At 45.7% G+C, this 18879-nt stretch overlaps 1 protein-coding gene across 4 annotated transcripts in view; it reads right to left on the bottom strand.

The window, feature by feature from the left end:
- LOC118394503 (cAMP-specific 3',5'-cyclic phosphodiesterase 4D-like) overlaps nucleotides 1-18879 on the bottom strand; it is a 108927-nt gene that overhangs the window by 54982 nt on the left and 35066 nt on the right. Inside the window, exon 1 of one of the 4 annotated variants that reach the window (XM_035787730.2) lies at nucleotides 12945-13720. The exons of the other annotated variants lie outside the window; for them this stretch is intronic. Coding sequence (XP_035643623.1) covers nucleotides 12945-13072 — 128 coding nt within the window. The 5' untranslated portion in view covers nucleotides 13073-13720. Of the gene's footprint in view, nucleotides 1-12944; nucleotides 13721-18879 lie in introns of those variants that run through there. 4 annotated transcript variants of the gene reach the window in all.

Here is an 18879-nt window from a genome sequence, read left to right as displayed (position 1 = left end):
CGTACAGTTAGTTATACCAGACCGTCTGGTCAGCACCGTACAGTTAGGTACACCAGACCGGCTGGTCAGCACCGTAAAGTTAGGTACACCAGACCGGCTGGTCAGCACCGTACAGTTAGTTACACCAGACCGGCTGGTCAGCACCGTACAGTTAGTTATACCAGACCGGCTGGTCAGCACCGTACAGTTAGGTACACCAGACCGGCTGGTCAGCACCGTACAGTTAGTTATACCAGACCGGCTGGTCAGCACTGTACAGTCAGTTATACCAGACCGGCTGGTCAGCACCGTACAGTTAGGTACACCAGACCGGCTGGTCAGCACCGTACAGTTAGTTATACCAGACCGGCTGGTCAGCACTGTACAGTCAGTTATACCAGACCGGCTGGTCAGCACCGTACAGTTAGGTACACCAGACCAGCTGGTCAGCACCGTACAGTTAGGTACACCAGACCGGCTGGTCAGCACCGTACAGTTAGGTACACCAGACCGGCTGGTCAGCACTGTACAGTCAGGTACACCAGACCGGCTGGTCAGCACCGTACAGTTAGGAGCACCGTACAGTTAGGTACACCAGACCGGCTGGTCAGCACCGTACAGTTAGTTATACCAGACCGGCTGGTCAGCACCGTACAGTTAGTGGTATACCAGACCGGCTGGTCAGCACCGTACAGTTAGGTACACCAGACCGGCTGGTCAGCACCGTACAGTTAGTTATACCAGACCGGCTGGTCAGCACTGTACAGTCAATTATACCAGACCGGCTGGTCAGCACCGTACAGTTAGGTACACCAGACCAGCTGGTCAGCACCGTACAGTTAGTTATACCAGACCGGCTGGTCAGCACCGTACAGTTAGGTACACCAGACCGGCTGGTCAGCACCGTACAGTTAGTTATACCAGACCGGCTGGTCAGCACTGTACAGTCAGTTATACCAGACCGGCTGGTCAGCACCGTACAGTTAGGTACACCAGACCGGCTGGTCAGCACCGTACAGTTAGGTACACCAGACCGGCTGGTCAGCACCGTACAGTCAGGTACACCAGACCGGCTGGTCAGCACCGTACAGTTAGGTACACCAGACCGGCTGGTCAGCACCGTACAGTCAGGTACACCAGCCCGGCTGGTCAGCACCGTACAGTTAGGTACACCAGACCGGCTGGTCAGCACCGTACAGTTAGGTACCCCAGACCGGCTGGTCAGCACCGTACAGTTAGGTACACCAGACCGGCTGGTCAGCACCGTACAGTTAGTTATACCAGACCGGCTGGTCAGCACCGTACAGTTAGGTACACCAGACCGGCTGGTCAGCACCGTACAGTTAGTTATACCAGACCGGCTGGTCAGCACTGTACAGTCAGTTATACCAGACCAGCTGGTCAGCACCGTACAGTTAGTTATACCAGACCGGCTGGTCAGCACCGTACAGTTAGGTACACCAGACCGGCTGGTCAGCACCGTACAGTTAGTTATACCAGACCGGCTGGTCAGCACTGTACAGTCAGTTATACCAGACCGGCTGGTCAGCACCGTACAGTTAGTTATACCAGACCGGCTGGTCAGCACTGTACAGTCAGTTATACCAGACCGGCTGGTCAGCACCGTACAGTTAGGTACACCAGACCAGCTGGTCAGCACCGTACAGTTAGGTACACCAGACCGGCTGGTCAGCACCGTACAGTCAGGTACACCAGACCGGCTGGTCAGCACCGTACAGTTAGGTACACCAGACCGGCTGGTCAGCACCGTACAGTCAGGTACACCAGACCGGCTGGTCAGCACCGTACAGTTAGGTACACCAGACCGGCTGGTCAGCACCGTACAGTTAGGTACACCAGACCGGCTGGTCAGCACCGTACAGTTAGTTATACCAGACCGGCTGGTCAGCACCGTACAGTTAGGTACACCAGACCGGCTGGTCAGCACCGTACAGTTAGTCAGGTAGCACCAGACCAGGCTGGTCAGCACCGTACAGTTAGTTACACCAGACCGGCTGGTCAGCACCGTACAGTTAGGTACACCAGACCGGCTGGTCAGCACCGTACAGTCAGGTACACCAGACCGGCTGGTCAGCACCGTACAGTTAGGTACACCAGACCGGCTGGTCAGCACCGTACAGTTAGTTATACCAGACCGGCTGGTCAGCACCAGCACAGTTAGTTATACCAGACCGGCTGGTCAGCACCGTACAGTTAGGTACACCAGACCGGCTGGTCAGCACTGTACAGTCAGTTATACCAGACCGGCTGGTCAGCACCGTACAGTTAGGTACACCAGACCAGCTGGTCAGCACCGTACAGTTAGTTATACCAGACCGGCTGGTCAGCACCGTACAGTTAGGTACACCAGACCGGCTGGTCAGCACCGTACAGTTAGTTATACCAGACCGGCTGGTCAGCACTGTACAGTCAGTTATACCAGACCGGCTGGTCAGCACCGTACAGTTAGGTACACCAGACCGGCTGGTCAGCACCGTACAGTTAGGTACACCAGACCGGCTGGTCAGCACCGTACAGTCAGGTACACCAGACCGGCTGGTCAGCACCGTACAGTTAGTTATACCAGACCGGCTGGTTAGGTACACCAGACCGGCTGGTCAGCACCGTACAGTTAGTTACACCAGACCGGCTGGTCAGCACTGTACAGTCAGTTATACCAGACCGGCTGGTCAGCACCGTACAGTTAGTTATACCAGACCGGCTGGTCAGCACTGTACAGTCAGTTATACCAGACCGGCTGGTCAGCACCGTTAGGTACACCAGACCGGCTTAGGTACACCAGACCAGCTGGTCAGCACCGTACAGTTAGGTACACCAGACCGGCTGGTCAGCACCGCTGGTCAGCAGTCAGGTACACCAGACCGGCTGGTCAGCACCGTACAGTTAGGTACACCAGACCGGCTGGTCAGCACCGTACAGTCAGGTACACCAGACCGGCTGGTCAGCACCGTACAGTTAGGTACACCAGACCGGCTGGTCAGCACCGTACAGTTAGGTACACCAGACCGGCTGGTCAGCACCGTACAGTTAGTTATACCAGACCGGCTGGTCAGCACCGTACAGTTAGGTACACCAGACCGGCTGGTCAGCACCGTACAGTCAGGTACACCAGACCGGCTGGTCAGCACCGTACAGTTAGTTACACCAGACCGGCTGGTCAGCACCGTACAGTTAGGTACACCAGACCGGCTGGTCAGCACCGTACAGTCAGGTACACCAGCCCGGCTGGTCAGCACCGTAAAGTTAGGTACACCAGACCGGCTGGTCAGCACCGTACAGTTAGTTATACCAGACCGGCTGGTCAGCACCGTACAGTTAGTTATACCAGACCGGCTGGTCAGCACCGTACAGTTAGGTACACCAGACCGGCTGGTCAGCACTGTACAGTCAGTTATACCATACAGGCTGGTCAACACCGTACAGTTAGGTACACCAGACCAGCTGGTCAGCACCGTGCAGTTAGTTATACCAGACCGGCTGGTCAGCACCGTACAGTTAGGTACACCAGACCGGCTGGTCAGCACCGTACAGTTAGTTATACCAGACCGGCTGGTCAGCACCGTACAGTCAGTTATACCAGACCGGCTGGTCAGCACCGTACAGTTAGGTACACCAGACCGGCTGGTCAGCACCGTACAGTTAGGTACACCAGACCGGCTGGTCAGCACCGTACAGTCAGGTACACCAGACCGGCTGGTCAGCACCGTACAGTTAGTACCACCGGCTGGTTAGGTACACCAGACCGGCTGGTCAGCACCGTACAGTTAGGTACACCAGACCGGCTGGTCAGCACCGTACAGTTAGTTATACCAGACCGGCTGGTCAGCACCGTACAGTTAGGTACACCAGACCGGCTGGTCAGCACCGTACAGTCAGGTACACCAGACCGGCTGGTCAGCACCTGGTCACCAGACCGGCTGGTCAGCACCGTACAGTTTACACCAGACCGGCTGGTCAGCACCGTACAGTTAGGTACACCAGACCGGCTGGTCAGCACCGTACAGTTAGTTATACCAGACCGGCTGGTCAGCACCGTACAGTTAGTTACACCAGACCGGCTGGTCAGCACCGTACAGTTAGGTACACCAGACCGGCTGGTCAGCACCGTACAGTCAGGTACACCAGACCGGCTGGTCAGCACCGTACAGTTAGGTACACCAGACCGGCTGGTCAGCACCGTACAGTTAGTTACACCAGACCGGCTGGTCAGCACTGTACAGTCAGTTATACCAGACCGGCTGGTCAGCACCGTACAGTTAGTTATACCAGACCGGCTGGTCAGCACTGTACAGTCAGTTATACCAGACCGGCTGGTCAGCACCGTACAGTTAGGTACACCAGACCAGCTGGTCAGCACCGTACAGTTAGGTACACCAGACCGGCTGGTCAGCACCGTACAGTCAGGTACACCAGACCAGCTGGTCAGCACCGTACAGTTAGGTACACCAGACCAGGCTGGTCAGCACCGTACAGTTAGGTACACCAGACCGGCTGGTCAGTCAGGTACACCAGACCGGCTGGTCAGCACCGTACAGTTAGGTACACCAGACCGGCTGGTCAGCACCGTACAGTTAGGTACACCAGACCGGCTGGTCAGCACCGTACAGTTAGTTACCAGACCAGACCGGCTGGTCAGCACCGTACAGTTAGGTACACCAGACCGGCTGGTCAGCACCGTACAGTCAGGTACACCAGACCGGCTGGTCAGCACCGTACAGTTAGTTACACCAGACCGGCTGGTCAGCACCGTACAGTTAGGTACACCAGACCAGCTGGTCAGCACCGTACAGTCAGGTACCACCAGCACCAGGCTGGTCAGCACCGTACAGTTAGGTACACCAGACCGGCTGGTCAGCACCGTACAGTTAGTTATACCAGACCGGCTGGTCAGCACCGTACAGTTAGTTATACCAGACCGGCTGGTCAGCACCGTACAGTTAGGTACACCAGACCGGCTGGTCAGCACTGTACAGTCAGTTATACCAGACAGGCTGGTCAACACCGTACAGTTAGGTACACCAGACCAGCTGGTCAGCACCGTGCAGTTAGTTATACCAGACCGGCTGGTCAGCACCGTACAGTTAGGTACACCAGACCGGCTGGTCAGCACCGTACAGTTAGTTATACCAGACCGGCTGGTCAGCACTGTACAGTCAGTTATACCAGACCGGCTGGTCAGCACCGTACAGTTAGGTACACCAGACCGGCTGGTCAGCACCGTACAGTTAGGTACACCAGACCGGCTGGTCAGCACCGTACAGTCAGGTACACCAGACCGGCTGGTCAGCACCGTACAGTTAGGTACACCAGACCGGCTGGTCAGCACCGTACAGTTAGGTACACCAGACCGGCTGGTCAGCACCGTACAGTTAGTTATACCAGACCGGCTGGTCAGCACCGTACAGTTAGGTACACCAGACCGGCTGGTCAGCACCGTACAGTCAGGTACACCAGACCGGCTGGTCAGCACCGTACAGTTAGTTACACCAGACCGGCTGGTCAGCACCGTACAGTTAGGTACACCAGACCGGCTGGTCAGCACCGTACAGTTAGGTACACCAGACCGGCTGGTCAGCACCGGCTGGTCACCGGCCGTATTTGGGAGTCCCATAGGGCGGCACATAATTGGCCCAGCGTCGTCCGGGGTAGGCCGTCATTGTAAATAAGAATTTGTTCTTAACTGACTTGCGTAGTTAAATAAAAAAATAAAAAAATAAACTGCTTATAAACATTATTACATAGTTTGTTTACTAGTAAGTCAAGTAAAAACATGTATTAGGCCTGTTCCTGATTTTGTAAATATTAATTAGTACATAAACATGTAATGGTGAATAATTACTAAGAATTCATTAATGGCTAATAAACTATTTAATAATGGTTTATGAGCAATTTACCCTCAAATAAAGACATATCACGTATTTGTTCATTTGATTTGGCACGTCTTATTGCAGGAGCAGCCAAGAGGAGAAGCAGCCAAAAAATATGAAAAATCACAATCTGGGTCTGTATAATCAGCACTTGTGCATTTTGGCTCACCCTTTGAATGGTTTTGCATAAATTTCTGTCTGCACTCACTTTCACTCTGTTTATATTACTTTACTGGGCGGCTATATACTGTACGTTCCCTGTATTGTTGCTAATGTCCATGCAACATAGTCTTAGTGTGCGTACACAACGTTCTAGAGCTCATTAACTGAATCTAACTCAAATTAAATCAAATTTGGCATGCCAAGGACCAGAGCATTAACCACAGAGCAAGACATTACAGGACTTCCCATTAAGATACAGTGAATCATAGGCACAAAAAAAATGTCCCATCTCCAAAGACAGCTAATTAATTGTTGTGTTTGGGCTATGCACACACACAGGCACACACTCCTTGCTGCACAATACATCCGTATGACTCTATAAACACATGTTCCTAGATGGGTAAATCCACGGCTGTGCTGGGTCATGTTATGGGGATGCGATGAGCACAGATGATGTGTACTCCAAGTTCTCTCTGATTGTTTTAATCACCGTCTCCAAGCACAAGCCTTTTACTTCTGACCAAATACAGGCCCAGCCTAACCGACGCCATAACACATAAATATGTCATTACATACATAAATAAGATACTAATACTGATTAAAATAAAAAGAGGCCCATGTAAACAAAGTACATAAGCACAATTCTGTTCTCACGTACGCTTCTAGCATAACAGTGTATTGTGAAGAGGACGTTTGCTTCGGTAGGGCTGAAGCGAGTTGAGAACCTCAGAGCCATAATTCACAAAAGAGCAGCCTAACTACAAAACAGAGTAGTTAGGCAGGGGAAATTCGTCTCGGGGTCGGCTAGTACAGTGTGTGTTTCAGGGCTGAGGTGAAGGGAAGGGGAGGCGGTCTGGAATTAAACTCAGATGACTGGTGTGAGGAAAAGTAGCAGAGGAAACACCGTTGGGATACGGGTATTATTACTGTAAACATCTTCGGCGTTAACACATGTAGCATTACGTTATGTGGCATTAGCAACAAATGTACACGGAAACGATTAGCATATGCGCTAATGATCTAGTATTTGCTATGGCCTCACATTCACGGTTTCTCGGGAGCGGCTGTAAAAGCGTTTCACATCTTCTTGAATCTGGAGATCTCCTTAGTGGACAGTTAAGTCCGGGGGTATTAGGAAAGCATCCACTCTGGGGAGTCAAGAGAGTAATTCAATAATGACAGAACTCTCAGTGAGCCTGTAACAAATTACCCAGGTGCACACCATAGGAGTGCAACCCAATACCACCAAGACCTCAGTCTGTGAATAGATAGATGGATGCCTGTGAGGATCTCCAAGACCCACCATTACTAACCTACTCAGAGGTGATTTTAAAAAAGCTTGGAAGTTCCTCTAGACACATTTATATAAACGAGTCCTCTCTTGGCTGTTAACCGGCACTTCCCTTGCCAGAGGAATGAGAGCTGTATTCTGTGGAAGAGGCTTGATTACTTTATAATCTGTGAAAGTGAGGTGTTTCATATGCCAGCTAATGGCTTGAATTATTTTATCAAGAGCGCATTGATGTAACATTCCATGGAATTTAGCAATTGTCGACCTATGGCGCCAATGCGATATTTAAGTCTAATCTAATTTTTCACTTTTCCTTAGAAAGTGTTTCTACATTCTGACCAAAACAATTGCTGTCTGCATTTGGCCTCAAAAAAATCAGAACGAGCCCAGGATTCATTTTTATCTAAATTTGACATATCAAGCATTAAGATCTTTTCCACTCACTTCAAGTTGAGTAGGATGAGGTAGTTAATTTCTTTCTACTCTGTGTTCCAGGAAGTATACCCTTTACTCACATGAAATTACTCACATGAAACCAAGACAGACCAGACACAATGTCTCATTTAGAAATAATCCTAAGGTTCCATTGAATTTGTCAACTCCCCCTTGTGACATAACTTGTGTAACAGTATAACTTTAGACCGTCCCCTCACCCATACCCGGGCGCGAACCAGGGACCCTCTGCACACATCAACAACAGTCACCCACGAAGCATCGTTACCCATCGCTCCACAAAAGCCACGGCCCTTGCAGAGCAAGGGGAACTACTACTTCAAGGTCTCAGAGAAAGTGACGTCACCGATTGAAACGCTATTTAGCGCGGACCGCTAACTAAGCTAGCCGTTTCACATCCGTTACACTTGCATGTCATTGCCACTTTATATTTTGATTTGGCCTTTTATGGAGAGTGTTGGGGGAAATTAAATGAAAGGGCCTTCGACAGACAGCTGGATCTGAACAGTTGAGGAAACAGAGGTGGGACAGCATAGCTAAAACAGATTTAATAAACAAATGGACTCCCTCAACTGGTTTTTCGCATTCAATTTAAAGTGAGGATACACTGTGACCACTCTAGTCTACCTCCCTCAAGCATATTACAGCAGCTGGTAATACGATTTTAACGGGCAATGGTTTTTCAATTAATAGAGTGAGATTGATCCATGTATCATACATAGGATGTTCACAGAGCATGACAGTTAATCACTATGATTCATTCTGGAATCTTCTAAAAAACAGGTGGTACATTTACAGTGGCAGTGAGGTTCTACGAATAACCCCAAAAGATCCCCTGTCAGCTGAAGTACGCAATAACAGCTCCCCCAAGAAAAAACTGGTGTTATGGAGGGAAGCAAATGTGCCCAACACTTTGAACAAAAATATAAACACGACATGTAAATTGTTGGTCCCATGTTTCATGAGCTGAAATAAACGATCCCAGAAATGTTCCATACGCACAAGCTTATTTCTCTCAAATTTTGTGCACAAATTTGTTTACATCCATGTTAGTGAGCATTTCTTCTATGCTAAAATAATCCATTCACCTGAAAGGTGTGGCATATCAAGAAGTGGATTAAACAAAAGTATCATTACACGCGTGCACCTTGTGCTGGGCACAATAAACGGCCACTCTAAAATGTGCAGTTAGTCACACAACACAATACCACAGATGTCTCAAGGGAGTGTGCAATTGGCATGCTGACTGCAGGAGTGTCCACCAGAGCTGTTGCCAGATAATGTAATGTTAATTTCTCTACCATAAGCCGCCTCCAACATCATTTTAGAGAATTTGGCAGTACGTTCAACCGGCCTCACAGCCGCAGACCACGTGTAACCACGTCAGCCCAGGACCTCCACATCCGGCTTCTTCATCTGCGGGATCGTCTGAAACCAGCCACCCGGACAGCTGATGAAACTGTGAATTTCTGCACAAACTGTCCAAAACCATCTCAGGGAAGCTCATATGCATGCTTGTCGTCCTCACAAGGGTCTTGATCTGACTGCAATTCAGTGTCGTAACTGACTTCAGTGGGAAAATGCTAACCTTCAATGGCCACTGGCACGCTGGAGAAGTGAGCTCTTCACAAATGAATCACGGTTTCAACTGTACCGGGCAGATGGCAGACATCATGTATGGTGTCATGTGAGCGAGCAGTTTGCTGATGTCATCATTGTGAACAGAGTGCCCTATGGTGGTGATGGGCTTATGGTATGTGCAGGGATAAGTTACAGAAAACGAACACAATTGCAATTTATTGAGGGCAATTTGAATGCTCAGATATACCATAATGAGATCCCGAGGCCCATTGTCGTGCCATTCATCCGCCACCATCACCTCATGTTTCAGTATAATCATTTAAGGTATCTTTGACCAACAGATGCATGTCTGTATTCCCAGTCATGTGAAATCCATAGATTAGGGCCTAATGAATTTATTTACATTGACTGATTTCCTTGTATGGGGCGGCAGCGTAGCCTAGTGGTTAGAGCGTTGGACTAGTAACCGGAAGGTTGCGAGTTCAAAACCCCTGAGCTGACAAGGTACAAATCTGTCGTTCTGCCCCTGAACAGGCAGTTAACCCACTGTTCCCAGGCCGTCATTGAAAATAAGAATATGTTCTTAACTGACTTGCCTGGTTAAATAAAGGTAAAATAAAAAAAATTAAATGAACTGTAACCCTGTAAAAAAACAAAGTTGCATTTGCGTTTATATTTTTGTTCAGTGTAAATATGTCCTACCTACTCGGAACTCACCTAATCATAACATCATATGTAACATAAGATATAGCATAACATGACATATAGCGGGAAAAACAATATGAATCTCATTCATGTGCAGTAAAGTGGAATGTCTCTACTGTAAATCATAGATAGTTGAATCGTAACATGCCGGCGGTGGGGTGCGAGACCGGTGTTTGCTGCCAGACTCATTTGTATCCATCCTCCCCATACAATTCCACCCCTCATAAACCTACATCTGAAGGTGCACCCATGCAGACAATATATATGAGAGAACCTTACCTTAGCCTAATCTTGCCTGACGACTCAAACTGAATTGTTCCACTGCTCTATGTTCGCTACAGACTTCAGTCTGAGCCATAGTTGAAGTCATTTGTGGTAACGTTGTACAAAACAAAGTCATCAGCAATTGAATCATCTCTAACCAGAGTATCAAAGCCAATTACGAATTTACGAAATGCTGCTTTACCCACGTGTGTTCGGGCTCTGGCCCAATTCATTGCTTTCTGGACCAATTAGAACGGTTAGAATGTGTTCGCGTTCTAAAAATCATTGGGGAGGTACTCAGATCCAAACTCATTGTGGAGAAGAAACTAACGTCCATGGAAGTGACGTAGCATTTGGCCGGAGCAAGGAGTCTGGGTAGCCAGGCAAGGCCTGACCGTAGTGTGAACCCCTATATCTCCAGCTGGTAGTTTAATAACCGCGTCAACGTCTCTTACATTTTATTCTGAGAATAGATATCCCCTCGGGAGAGGAGGAGAGCGGGGGAACACTCCATGTAAAGGGTAAAGCTCTTGGTGATTGGACATAGGCACTCCTATAGATGATGAGGGATTAGATTACCAGTTAGACATTTGATGGATTGTCATTTTGCTTACTTAAGACTGCTGAAGATCAGGAAAAAATAACACAAAGTTCTTAAATCGTTTTCTCCTGGGGTTCTCCAACAGAAAATTGATTTTATAGCAAGTCCATGTGCACAAATAACAACATACAGAAAGCCACTTTTAAAGCCCTCGTCCTCCAGAGCAGACAGCACAAAAATGGGTGGTGAACAAGCAGCCTAAGGAGACTGGTTACAACAACAAGGAGCTTCTTTATTTGGGTTGTGCTATCGATTGCCCTCAAACCACTGATGATGGAGAACCAGACCAGCTGTTAGCCTCTCACAGTCAGGGGGGCCATTTTGCTCTCTGGAGACTAAGGCTGGGTTGAGGAGTTATTCAGAAGCTCACAGGAGTCCCCTTGTTCAAGAACTCACATCCAGTGTTTACCTTAGGATTTTTTTTCAGCAGTGGGTACCGTAGGGGGGGTGTGGTAGTGGGTGTTGCCAATAGCACGGTCTCCAGCCTAAACATTTTGAGCCACTCCTCTTAGCTGTTGCTGTTATATTGCAAATTTTCTGCAATTCTAGACATTTTGCAATGTGACGGAGCGAAAATGTTACAGTTTTAAAGCTAGTTTCCTGCAACACATTTTGTCATGGGGCAAGAGGAAAAAACGTTTTAAACCTAATGTCCTGCAATTCTACACATTTTCCCTCAGCGCTGAGAGAAAATGTGTAGTTTAAAAGCAAATTTTCTGCCAGTCTACACATTTTGCAATGTCTTATCCCATGTTCTTATGCTTATCTGAATGACTCAAACATTATAACAAAATCAATGGATGCACCGTGCCGTGACATTTTAACATGTTTGATTCTCCCTGACTATCTGGTTTTTATTCTGTTAGTTCTCAAAGATCTTATTTAAAAATATATATAGCTGCTTTTCTACAACAAATATATATAGATAATTTGACATCATATTCTTGGAAGTGGCGGCCACGATTTAGCAATTGAGGCCTGCCGATGCTAAATGAATATAGGGGAAACACTGCCCATCAGTGGTGGATCTCATGGTGATACAGCACAGGAGGGTGGTAGGAAAAAGCTCTGGTACAGTACAAGTGTGATTGATTTTTCCAATAAACTGTTTGCCTAAGCCATTCAACTGAATCAAAAATACAATTACTTTTATTCCAACATTTTGCAGAGTTGTTGGTTATTGTTCAGGCAAATCCTACATAATATTTTGGAACAAAATAAATCTATTCTCTATATCCAAATGCTGAGGGGAAAACAATCCAAGTCATATTGTTCAGGAGATACAGGAGGCTAGTGATTTCCCTCTAATTCCCATACTCCCAAATGTTCTACTTTAAATCCAGTTAACATAGAGCATGCAGGAGAACAGGGACAGAGGATTGAAATGCAAAAATGTCTTTATCCCAACGTCCTCCCTAATAACCTCTCCACTGGCATTGAGGATTATAGTGTATGTGATGTACACATCTCCAACTTCTTGAGCTTTGGAATTGAGGGAGAGCTTTGTGGTATGAACGTACGTGTGTGTGTGTGTGTGTGTGTGTGTGTGTGTGTGTGTGTGTGTGTGTGTGTGTGTGTGTGTGTGTGTGTGTGTGTGTGTGTGTGTGCGTGCGTGCGTGCGTGCGTGCGTGCGTGCGTGCGTGTGTGTGTGTGTGTGTGAGAGAGAGAGAGAGAGAGAGAGACTTGTTCTGTTTGTATGTAGGAGGCAATCCTTGAAGTGATATGGCTGTAGGCTACGGTATGCGTTTTTGAATGAACTAATAAGTTAACCTCATAATGGAGGATACTATATAATAATGTAGCTGAGAGGCACGCTGGAAAATGTGGGAGGAAACGTTAAATTACGCAGCAAACATTTAACAAGAGCAAAAGTGAGCTTAGTTGGAGTCATCTCAACAACCATTATCATAGCTTTCTTTTGAGTCATCGTAGCAATTTTAATGACACTACTCCAACGATGCTGCATTCTACAATAGCATGCAAACGGCAAGGCAACATTTAGATTTGTACAGCATATTACCGCTTGCTTTTTTGTATGATGTCTATAGGCCTGTTGATGGAACAGGGCGATCCACAGATATTCCCATTCCGTACTTGGAAAGACCGATCTGCAGAAAAATAGAATCCACAGTTTGTTGGCGCACTCATTTCCACCTTCCTTTTCTCTCTTGCTCTTCGTGTCTCTTCTCAGGTTGGCATCCTTGTACAACCCAGGGTCCGTTTTTTTTTCTGTCAGAAGGCCAGCTCTTTTGGATTCACCCTCGGTTCTCATTGCCTCTTAGGCAGAAGCCCCGGGCTCCAAAACATGGGGAAATGATAGAAATATGCATTTGATCTGTTCTTCAAGCATCAAGATAAAAAACAAACATTATAGTTAATTTCTTCAGCGTTGGTGTGAAACATCAATGAAGACAGCAGATAGATGAGTTCTTGAAAAGAAGCAGAAAACCGCAGATTCTGTCTGGTGTCCATTGCATTCTGTTTGTTCTCAGTGGCTCTCCGTCTCCATACATCTGTCCGTGGTTAAGGTTTCTTGAGGTTCACAAACAAAACACTGTTATCTGTTTCCCTCAGGTTGTTAGAACTCCACCTCAGCACTGACTCCTGTCACAGTGTAGTCCTACAGCAATGCAAGCTGTGGCCCCTGTGTACCAGCCTGCCACTCTGACCCTATGCTTCCTGTATAAGAGAGCGAGGGTGAGTGTCTCTCTGTGCGTGTGCGTGTGTGTGTGCATATGCGTGTGTGTGTGTGCATATGCGTGTGTGTGCATATGCGTGTGTGTGCATATGCGTGTGTGTGTGTGTGTGTGTGTGTGTGTGTGTGTGTGTGTGTGTGTGTGTGTGTGTGTGTGTGTGTGTGTGTGTGTGTGTGTGTGTGTGTGTGTGTGTGTGTGTGTGTGTGTGTGTGTGTGTGTGTGTGTGTGCTAGACTGGAGCAAGTTTCACTGTGAGGTCACAGCTAAGAAAGGGGGCGTGGCCCCAAGCTGCATGGTTCCAGCCCACTCAGAATGTCTGACATATTAACCCTTCGTCACACTTCCACGGGACTGGAAAGCTTCTGGTGCTGTAACCAAGCAGTATGGATTAGTTTAGCTCCTAATTCATAAAGATGGTAATATGAACAACATACCGTGCAGATAAAATCTGAGGACAATATTCCTTGATATTCTCCTATTGGGCATAGTGAACATATATTTTCCCGATATAGCGGAGGGTTTGGTGAAGTGGGGAAGGATGGTTGTTTCCTGGTTGCCCAAAGGACAGGTAGCGATTTATTTCAGGAGGCGAGTATGATGATGGGGTTAGTGAGTACCTTCTGGAGTACAGGTCTTATGGTTTAGACTCAGACTTCCTCCCACCTACCCCTTGTGTATTAGGCTTGCCTATGTAGTGGCCAAGGTCAGAAATGGCGAGAGGAAATGTATTTCTAAGGACAAAACCATTTAAATGTAAATATGAAACCATACTGACCCATTCTATTTTTAATCTGAGAATTTACAGCAGGAAGTATTTGACAAGAGATCAGATATGAGCCCTAAAGTCCAATTCTATGAATGTGATTCAGATCTAAAACACAGAAATGGATGGAATCAAACAGATATAAAAGACACACATAATGGAGCACAATTAAACATCGCATTGTCTTCAGAGATAACAAAAACACAACTTGGAATAATGGGAAATCAGATATGTAAAATTAAAAAGAATATATTATCTATACAGCAGAAGGGTGTTGATATCCTGTCAACAGTTCTAATAGGAACCGGGCATTTCTCAACAGGAAACAGGCGCATAGATACAGTGCCTTCAGAAAGTATTCATACCCCTTGACCCATTCCACATTTTGTTGTGTTACAGTCTGAATTCAAAATTGATTTTAAAAAATGTATTCTCAACCCATCTCCACACAATACTCCATAATGACAGTGAAAACATGTTTTTAGAAATGAACTGAAAATGAAATACAGAAATATCTCTTTTACATACAGTACCATACTTACTTTTGTAAGTATTCACACTCCTGAATCGATACAGGTTAGAATCACCTTTGGCAGTGATTACAGCTGTGAGTCTTTCTGGGTTAGTCAGAGAGCTTTGAACTCCTGAACTGTACAATATTTTCACATTATTCTTGTTTAAACTCTTCAAGCTCTGTCAAATTGGTTGTTGATCATTGCTAGACAGCCAGTTTCAAGAGTTGTCATAGATTTTCAAGTCAATTTTAGTCCAAACTGTAACTTGGACAATCAGGAACATTCCATGTTGTCTTGGTAAGCAACACCAGTGATTATAAAACATAATTCCACTTTGCCATTATGGGGTATTGTGTGTAGGCCAGCGACACACAATCTCAATTTACTCCATTTTAAATTCAGGCTCTAAGACAACAAAATGTGGAAAAAGTCAAGGGATGTGAATACTTTCTGAAGGCCCTGTACATAACAATCCAGGCGGTCTATTATGGGCATATTAATGGACAACAACAAAAAAGTGAATGCCCATGTGATATGTACCAGATGGTCTTTTCACAGAGCAATATTCTATCAATTAAAAATATATAGATATCTGCACTTATTTCACCACAGAACAAAAATCATGTAATCAAAAATACATTATTTCTGACCTTTTCTTGTGGTGTGAATACACACTGGACAGGTCAAATACATTATTTTTGATCTTTTCTTGTGGTGTGAATACACACTGGACAGGTCAAATACATTATTTGTGAGCTTTTCTTGTGGTGTGAATACACACTGGACAGGTCAAATACATTATTTGTGATCTTTTCTTGTGGTGTGAATACACACTGGACAGGTCAAATACATTATTTTTGATCTTTTCTTGTGGTGTGAATACACACTGGACAGGTCAAATACATTATTTCTGAGCTTTTCTTGTGGTGTGAATACACACTGGACAGGTCAAATACATTATTTCTGAGCTTTTCTTGTGGTGTGAATACACACTGGACAGGTCAAATACATTATTTCTGAGCTTTTCTTGTGGTGTGAATACACACTGGACAGGTCAAATACATTATTTCTGAGCTTTTCTTGTGGTGTGAATACACACTGGACAGGTCAAATACATTATTTCTGAGCTTTTCTTGTGGTGTGAATACACACTGGACAGGTCAAATACATTATTTCTGACCTTTTCTTGTGGTGTGAATACACACTGGACAGGTCAAATACATTATTTCTGAGCTTTTCTTGTGGTGTGAATACACACTGGACAGGTCAAATACATTATTTCTGACCTTTTCTTGTGGTGTGAATACACACTGGACAGGTCAAATACATTATTTCTGACCTTTTCTTGTGGTGTGAATACACACTGGACAGGTCAAATACATTATTTCTGACCTTTTCTTGTGGTGTGAATACACACTGGACAGGTCAAATACATTATTTCTGACCTTTTCTTGTGGTGTGAATACACACTGGACAGGTCAAAGACCTTTATTTCTGACCTCGTCTAGAGGTTTAGTTTTTAGTTTAGTTTAGTTTATTTTATTTTTTACAGGGACAGTGCACATTAATCAACGTTTCAGTAAAAGTGCCGGTTTTAGCCAGCCGGCTAATTTTCAACCGCAGTCCCTGGGCAGGTTATTAAAAAAAATTACAATATAGACAATAGCACCATAGAACAAGCAAGACATAGCAACATAGGACAAGCAAGAGATAGCAACATAGGACAAGCAAGACATAGCAACATAGGACAAGCAATACATAGCATACAGACAGAGCAACATAGGACAAGCAATACATAGCATACAGACAGAGCAACATAGAACAAAAAGCAGCGAGACAAAATTCATAAAAGCAACAAAGTGTTTCCACACCTCACAAGCTACAGACAACAGACAACATGGAAAGCGGCAACACACAGCTAGGGACCATGTTCACAAATCTGATTGACCTTTAGCCAGGTCTTCAAGCATTTTGTGAAAGTGTGATATGTGGTGCAGTTATGTGTGTCTGATGGCAGTGTATTGCAGACATGGGAAGCTCTCACAGAGAATGCAGATTTACTAAAGGTGCTTTTCCTTAGGGGAACTATATACAGTCACCTCTCATGGCAGACCTTGTGGATCTGCTGCCATATGTCTGGGTTTTCTGTTTAACAAAAATATTGAGTGGAGGGGGAGCCAGGCCATTAAGGATCTTGAATACAAGACATGCGTCGGTGTATTGCACAAGATTTTCCCAACTCAAGAGCTCATGCTTTCTAAGGATGTGACAATGATGATGGCTATTGGGCTTCCTATCAAGCACTATGAGAGCCTGTTTGTAGACAGACTGAATAGGTTTTAATGTTGTACAGCAAGCTTGGGCCCAACTAGTCAAGCAGTATGTTAAGTGGGGGAGTATCATAGATTTGAAGTACAGTTTTGCTACCTCTGTAGTCAAACAATTTCGTATAAATCGGAAATTAGCTAGATTGAATTTAGTTATTTGAATTACCTTTTTCACATGCTTTTTAAAAGAGAGGTTGGAATCAAGTATGATGCCAAGGTACTTAAAATCGGATACCACCTGGAGCTTCTCCCTGACACATAGACATCTGGCTCAGTAGCATCTGTTGCCCTCTTTGTGAAGAACATGCAAACAGTTTTTTTCACATTGAGATGCAAACACGAGTCACTGAGCCACTTTGTAACCTGGACCATTACAGTAGTGAGTTCTTGTGCAGCTTGTTGTTTGCTCTTTGCATGCACATATATCACTGTATCATCTGCATACATTTGAACTTCAGACCCAGTACAGACAGAAGGCAGATCATTAATGTACAGGCTGAACAGGAGGGGCCCCAGTATTGACCCTTGGGGCACGCCCACATCATAGCTACGAGTGGGCGACAGCTCATTGCTCACTCTGACACACTGAGTTCTGCCTTCAAGGTATGATTTCATCCATCTCAAGGTATCAGGGGAAAAGTTGAACTTGGACAATTTTGTGATGAGAATCTCATGGTTAACAGTATCAAAAGCATTCCTTAGGTCCAGAAACACAGCCCCAACAGCACCCCCTTTGTCCATCTTGGACTTCACATTTTCCAGAAGAAAGCAGTTGGCCGTTTCTGTGGAGTGTTTCGCTCTGAAGCCAAACTGCATGGAGTGTAATGTGAAGGGGCTGTTGTTGAGGTGGGCAATCAGTTGTTCTGCTACACACTTTTCAACAACCTTTGACACCACAGGTAGTATACTAATGGGCCTGTAGTTACTCACGTCAGCAGGGTTGCCTGATTTAAAGATGGCCGTTATTATGGCCGACTTCCATACCCTTGGAAACACACCGAGACCAATAGATGTGTTGGTGACCTTAGTAATGGGGCCAATGAGTGACTCTTTGTAGTTTTTAAGAAAGGTAGAGTCCATCCCAAACACATCTTTTGCTTTAGAGTTCTTTAGTGAGCTAATCACCTTGTTCACCTTTGACTCAGAAACCTCCCTTATGATGAAGACAGGTTGAGTGTCATTCACTAGCACTGATCCCAAGAAATCAGTGGAGGGGTTCTGTGTCAGTAACCTGACAGAGTCAATAAAGTAGGAAATGAAGGCTGTTGCTATTTCAACTGCATCCTGTGTTAGATTGTTATTCACCATGATTTCTAGTCTTTTTGCAGTGTTACTATTGTCTTTCCCTGTTAACTTTTTTAGATTCTCCCATATCAATTTAGAATTTCCCTTTGCTTCACCAATTATGTTAATAAAAAAGTTTGCCTTGGCCTGTCTGTCATGCTCTAATTTAGATTTTAGGGCTATTTTTAGAGCATAATCTCGTTCTTTCATCAATTTCCAGATTTCTCCATTTAGCCAAGGAAGAGTGCTCTTTTGGCCAGGTTTGGATTTGATTTTCTTTATGAAGCCATTTATTGTAGTCTGGATTGTGGATAGAAAAACCTGACTATCAGCGTCCACGTCTGTATAGGACAGGAGATCATTCCAGTTTA

This window comes from Oncorhynchus keta, chromosome 15, assembly GCF_023373465.1.
Source record: "Oncorhynchus keta strain PuntledgeMale-10-30-2019 chromosome 15, Oket_V2, whole genome shotgun sequence".
Classification (NCBI taxonomy): domain Eukaryota; kingdom Metazoa; phylum Chordata; class Actinopteri; order Salmoniformes; family Salmonidae; genus Oncorhynchus; species Oncorhynchus keta.
This window is presented reverse-complemented; position numbering and strand designations above follow the sequence as displayed.